We start from the raw sequence: 6913 nt of genomic DNA on the forward strand, positions 1-6913 counted from the left end.
GTTTGAAACACTAAAACTAATAGTTCAAAACTAAACCCGATACCTAGAGTTTGACGAGTGGAAATCAAATCTATGCAAAGGAAACCAAAATCAAAATTAGAAAAATTGAAATCAAAACTATGCACCTCCATGTTGCCAAGCCGAAATCTATACTAAAGGCAAAATTGAAAACAAAACAAAGGAGAATGAGCGGTGTACTAGCGAGCACTATCATATGGGTCCGTAATTGTATTCCTACAATGCACCGTCAGATAATGTCCACTAATAAAGCTAGAATCCTTTGTTGCAATAAAAAATGATGCCTGGGCCACATCTAGAGTGTTTAAAAAACAATCGAAAGGAGTTGAAAACTCGTTGGCCTATCTCTGCCAAATTCAAGGATACTGGATCACACGCAACTACATGAATGGCCTAAGCCAGAAAGTGTGTGAGAACGTCATCGAGACAAATCATGTTAATGCAATTTTCAAACCCTCGGAACTCCATCGACGCTTAGTTTACACGGCCAACCAAAGACGTCTTACTAATAGTATAAGCATGAGGACCTAGCCCTTCCACGGTGCCTGCCATGCTGGCCCTGCAGATGATGGAGCCTTTCCTCATTGGCTTCGTCACCCCAGCTATATTTTTGACACCAAGAAATGCTCCACCAATATTGACAACAATTGTGTAATCGAACTCAGCCATGCATGTGTCGTCAATAGGAGCAGTAGCCAAACCAATCTAAAATATTACAAATCTGAAATCATAAGTATCTAGAAGTTTCCATCACTGAAACTAAAACTAAATCCGGTTTGTGCGTGGGGAGCCTGAAATCAAAACTAAATTCAACCTGATATGTACACACAAAATTGCAATGCTGAAAACAAAATTAAGCCTAGTTTGAGATGCAATCAAAACCATAGGCTATCTGATATGCATCTAGCAATTTTCATAGGATTAAACACTATAATAAATAATTCAAAACTAAACCCAATACCTGAAGTTGATAACCAAAAATCAAAGTTAGGCAAAGGAAACCAAAATCAAAACTAAGAAGCTGAAATCAAAACCATGCACCTGCAGGGTGCCAATCTTAAATCAAAGCTAATCCTAAATTGAAAACAAAACTGAGGAGAACAAGTGCTATACCAGCGAGCATTATCATAGGCATTTGTCACTGTATTCCCACAATCCACCGTAATAAAGCTAGAATACTCTGTTGCAAAAAAACAATGATGAGGGAGCCAAGTCTAGAGTGTTTAAAACTTTAAAGAACAGTCTGAGGGAGGTAAAATATCTTTGGCCTTTTTCTGCCAAATCCAAGGATATTGTTTCACACTCAAGCATGTGAATGGCCTGAGCCAAAAGGTGTGTGGGAACATCATCGAGACAAATCATTTTAATGCAATTCCCAAACCCTCATAACTCCAATAATATTGACCTTACAAGGCCAACCAAAGTTGTCTTACTAATATTATAGGCATGAGCACCAAGCTCTCCAACAGTGACTGCCATGCTGCCCCTGGAAATGATGGACCCTTTCTTCATTGGCTTCATCACCCAGGTTGCATATTCGAAACCAACAAATGCTTTACCAATATTGACATTCATTGTGTAATCGAATTTAGCCATGCATGTCTCGTCAACAGTACCCATTAGTCCCAAAATGCCCTGTTGCGATGGAATGCATCCATTGCCATTGTCCAATGTGGCTGCCACATGCACTTCATTTGTCACATTGCAGTTGGGAGCCTGAAATCAAAACCAAATTCAACCTAATATGCAGCCAGAAAGTTGCAATGCTTAAAACAAAATTAAGCCGATTGTAAGATGAAATCAAAAGCATAGCATATCTGATAATCACCTATAATTTGCATAGGTTCAAACACTAAAATCAATGGTTCAGAACTAACCCCAATACCTAGAGTTTGACAAAGAAATCAAAGCTATGGAAAGGGAACCAAAATAAAAAATAGAAAGTTGAAATCAAAACTATGCACGTGCAGGTTGTCAATCTGAAATCAAAACTAGTCCTAGTTCCAGATTGAAAACAAAACAAAACTAAGTTGCAGGAAAGGTTGCCCGGGGATCCGTTTCCGGCCCGTTTCACGTCGGAGAACGTGACCAGTATGGGTTAAAATGAGTTTCCAAGCGGTACGGTGGAAACGTCGGAGAACGTGACCAGTATGGATTAAAATGAGTTTCCAAGCTGGCGGAGTTTCAAGTGAACATTTGACTTTTTTTTCTTTTAATTTTTTTATTAAGTGACTAAAATATTTTTTTTTAGAGGTTTTTAGATGTCTCTTTCAAGTTATAAGAAAATATTTTTTTTAATGGGACAACTTAATGTTCAAGTCTATGGTTTTAGTGTTGATATGAATTCATGGTAATGTTAAATTTTTAAAGTAAAGGTGATATTCTCCTTTATCTTTCATTTTTATCATTTCTTTTTACTTAAATTTTTAACATTACCATGAAATGACTCAGGGTGTTTGAAAGTGGTTTCACCCTCATTGGATTTCATGTGGAAAAAGTAGAATTTTAAATCTCACTCAAAATCCAGTAGACTTATCTATTTTTCAGGATTTCAAGATTGGGGGATTGCAATGTTTCCATTGGATTTTGTCATGTACTAGGGTATGGAACTTGTATTTAATCAAGAGAACCAAGTCCTCTATGCCGGGAGACTCTCAATAATCAAGAGCACCTAGGGTACTAGGATATGGAACTTGTATTTAATCAAGAGCACTAAGGTCATTCGACTATGTAAGAGGAGACTCCCAATGAAGCACGAGACAAAAAATTAGAAATTTCTGGTCGCTGATTTTGGATATTGCTATTTTCATTATGTGATCAGGATATTGCTATTTTCATTATGTGATCATTCATGAGTAAATGTGATGTAAATTTAGAAACTTAAAGTTCATGCATTGACAATTGACAATTTAATCATAATGTAATAAATTAGAGTGTATCATATATGCTTTATGCTTTATGATTGTACATGTTTCTTAAATGTCCTAATATATATATATATAGTGTGTGTTTCCCCATTTCCAAAATTTGGGGGGCCACGTTTTGTACCAGTTCTCGTTTCAGAAACTCGTACTCGTTTCCCCGTATTGTGCAACTTAGAAACAAAACAAAGGAGAATGAGTGATGTACAAGCGAGCATTGTCATAGGGTTTTGTCACCATATTCCCACCATCCACCATCAAATAATGTCAACTAATAAAGCTAGAACATTTTGCTACAATAAATAATAATGCTTGAGCCACATCCAGAGTGTTTAAAGAACAGTTTGAGGTAAGTGAAAACTCTTTGGCCTTTTTTTACCAAATGCAAGCACATTGGTTCACACTCAAACATATGAATGGACTGAGCCAGAAGGTGTGTCAGTGCGCTGGCAAGAAAAATCATGATAATGCAATTCCCGAACCCTCGGAACTCCACTGATGTTGACCTTACAATGCCAACTAAAGTTGTCTTACTAATAGTATCAACATGAGGACCCAACCCTCCCATAATGCATGTTATGTTGCTCTTGCATATGATAGACCCTCCAGTGGCTTCATCACATAGGTTGCATGTTCGACACCAAGAAATGCTACACCAGTATTGACAGCGATTCTGTAATCAAACTCAACCATGCATGTCTTGTCAATAGGACCTGTTGTCCCTAGAATGCACGAGTTGTGGTGGAATACATCCACTGCCCTTGTCCACTATGGTTGTCACATGCATTTCATTCCTCACATCGCAATGGATGATTTCATATGTGTTTCCCAACTCAACCATATTCTCTATGTTTTCCACATCTGCTATCAGGACTTGGGCACCATGTGTGTTGCATAGAGATGACCTGTTGTCTCTCCAATGCCAATGATTGCACCAATGATGATTGCCATCTTGCCTTTCAACCTAATCATATTTAGCTACATATAAACCCTAGATTAGTACAGTACAATAGCAAAACTCATCTAAAATATTTCAAATTTGAAATCATATGCTTCCCAAAGTTTCCAAAACTAAAATTAAAAGTAAATCTCAATTGTGTTTGGGGAGCCTGAAATCAAAACCAAATTCAACTTGATATGCACCTAGAAACTTGCAATGTTGAAAACAAAATTAAAATGAGTTTCAGATGAAATCAAAACCGTAGCCTATCTAATATGCACCTAGCAATTTGCATAGTTTGAAACACTAAAATCAATAGTTCGGAATTAAACCCAATACCTAGATTTTGACAAGCAAATATCAAATATATTCATAGGAAACCAAAATCAAGATTAGAAAGTTGAAATCAGAACTATGCACCTGCATGTTTCCAAAGCTAAAATCAAAATTAAGTGCAAATTGAAAACAAAACAGAGGAGAATGAGTGGTGTACGAACAATATTATAATAGAGGTCGACATCGTATTCCCACAGTTTAGTATTAGATAATGTCCACTAATAAATCTAGATTATGTTGGGTGTGGAGCTTGATTATCTTCTTGGGTGTTCTAAGGCTTTTTGTTTCAGCGACGTTGGACACGTTGGATCCATGTTCCTAACGAGGTGGCAATGCCGCATGTTTAATCGTCGTCACAGGGGTCCAGGGAGGGTGACGACGATTTTTATGAGCCCTCTGGCAGGGGTTCAAGGGCAATGCCTCTGAAGCTAAAATTAGATGAAAAATTGTCATGTAAAATATTGTAATTTCATAGTCAATTTAGGTTGTTTATTAGGCAGATGATCTGACGGTAGAAGTTATGTTAATTTAGAGTTTTTTGCCCTAGAAGGAAACCCTCGATTTATATGAGGGAATTGTATTGTGGTTGTGTATTATTATTATGAGCGATGACCGTTGTATGGTAAGATGTATGGTAAATCCTAAAGACTATGAGACAACAAAATTCATCACGGTGTACATGGAGAAATATGGTGGCATCCATGCTTATTAAGGGCCTAGTGATTTGGTGGAGATTGCGGTAAAGTTGGTCCTATTGATGAGGGTGAGGGGTTTAGCCTTGGGAAGCCCTGGTTGATTTTTGGTTATGAATCCCACATTCATGCTTGAAATATGGCACGGGGGTGATTGGCTGAAAGAAAGATTTGGTTCAGCAAATCTATGGTCAGGTGGTTCGCGGAAGTCCCAAACTTGGTTGGCTTGTGCAATCATTAATAAGAATTCATTCTCCTTGGTATTTCATGTGTAAATGTACTCGCTTATATGTGGATTTTATGGTTGTTGTATCCTTGTTATTTAAGTTGTTTATATGTTGGTTATGAGTATGTTTTATGACAATGATGATGTATGGCTCTCATCATGTTTTGATTTGTAAATGAATGAACAATGAACATATGACCTAATAGATGATAATGCAGCTAATGTGATCAGGCAACAATGTTTCTTAACGATTCTCAAATAAGTATATGTTCAGATCTATTGTTATGATCTGCAGAATGCATATTTGTGACATGTTTGACGTAATGTTTGTCATGGCTAGTAGGGATCCAGTTAAGTAATTAATCAAATGTTTGCATTAGTACCTTTGTTTCTATGTTATTTATCATTTTTGGAAGCTTCATGGAGTTCTGGGCAATGGCCTGAGTCCTGGCCCTAAAAAAGTGGCGCATAATTTGGGGTCATTGTCACATAACTCCCTGAAAAGGACCCCATTCGCATGGAATCCCTTGCTATGGCAGCGACTGGAGGGTCCCAGTCACATGCATGCCCATGTCATGGGAGCGATTAAGGCTCTAAGTCAACAAAATGTCAAGTTACCTTAGGGGTTGGTCACCTGAAAGAGTTGGTTGTGTAACAACCCTGGTTAAAAATCCATGTAATAAAGTTAATAAAGGAAAAATAAGACCTTGGTCGTGGAACACATATTCCAAGCTAGATGTTGGGCAAAAACATAGCGATGGGAATGACTTTTGATTAATTAATGGCTATGGAAATTGGAAAAGGCAATGGCAAAGGCTTTGGAAAGGCATGAGGCACTAATTGGCATTTTATTTGTGAAAATAATAGAAATTAGGAAAAAAGGAAGGTGAAAGGTCACAGACTGCATGTGAGGAGGAAAATGAAGGAAAATAATGGAAATTTGAAGAAAACTGAGAGGCCTCATTAATAAAAAGGCTTCTAAGGATCAGTTTGTAGCTTTTTGTCAGTTCAGTTTTGGAGCTCTCTCTCTATTCTCTATCTCCCATACTCTTGGACACTTAGATTTTTCTTGGAGCACTCTTGGAGGAGTGTGGCATACATGGAGTTTTGGAGCAAGGTAAAGGAAGTGCAGGTATTTGTATTGGAGTTTTGAATATTGTATGCAAGGTGGCTCACTCAAAGTAGATTTCCATGACAGAAGTCATATTGTTTTGGTCTTTTTGAGTTCCTTTCATTCCCATAGTTTTCTCTTTGTGATTTCCTTTGTCAAACTCAATTCAGGTTGTTTTGGTCTTTTTGAGTTCCTTTCATTCCCATAGTTCTCTCCTTGTGATTTCCTTTGTCAAGTTCCTTCACCATTGTTGTTATATATAAATGAACTCATTAGAATTATGCTCATTCATATAAAAAAATATTTACAATAATAAAGTTTTTTAAAAATTGGAAAATAACTCTCATTTATTATTTTATAAATGAATAAATTGTTATTATTATTTCAAATTGAACCACGTATAATCTTATACGATATGCTTTCTTAATTATTAAAAATTTCAATTAGAATTTTAGGTTTTATTTTTCAATTAGAGATTTTTTCAATAATTGGAATTGAATTTTGAAATGGCATCATCAAAGATTATCACTTTTTATAAATTTCTATATACTCTTACCGTTGGATTGCCATTTTCATTTTGATCTAAATAATACTTTTTCTGTGCACTATATAATACTGTTCACATCATTATTCTCATTCATCTCCCCTCTCGCACTGCTTTCTCGTTTC

The 6913-nt window shown here is 36.6% G+C and overlaps 1 protein-coding gene across 1 annotated transcript; it reads right to left on the reverse strand.

The window, feature by feature from the left end:
- Window positions 1–492: 492 nt before the first annotated feature.
- Window positions 493–3507, reverse strand: LOC149261254 (tropinone reductase-like 2). Its single transcript, XM_089368310.1, has 3 exons — window positions 3319–3507; window positions 1438–1734; window positions 493–723 (listed from the first exon to the last, which is right to left on the reverse strand). The coding sequence occupies exons 1-3, from the start codon at window positions 3505–3507 to the stop codon at window positions 493–495; spliced, it is 717 nt and encodes a 238-aa protein (XP_089224436.1).
- Between the last annotated feature and the right edge of the window lie 3406 nt (window positions 3508–6913).

Source organism: Pinus tabuliformis, chromosome 6 (genome assembly GCF_031772625.1).
Source record: "Pinus tabuliformis cultivar Carrire ecotype Pingquan chromosome 6, CPIR1, whole genome shotgun sequence".
Lineage (NCBI taxonomy): Eukaryota > Viridiplantae > Streptophyta > Pinopsida > Pinales > Pinaceae > Pinus > Pinus tabuliformis.

Excerpts from the sequence above, each read along its gene's own strand:
- LOC149261254 (XM_089368310.1), bottom strand. The coding sequence starts at position 3,507 with ATGGGAGGGTTGGGTCCTCATGTTGATACTATTAGTAAGACAACTTTA. Across the intron at positions 1,735-3,318 it reads AACCAATGTGCTTGCATTTG|GCTCCCAACTGCAATGTGAC; the intron begins GTAAAAAAAGGC and ends TTTTGATTTCAG. Across the intron at positions 724-1,437 it reads ATATTAGTAAGACAACTTTG|ATTGGTTTGGCTACTGCTCC; the intron begins GTTGGCCTTGTA and ends GTAATATTTTAG.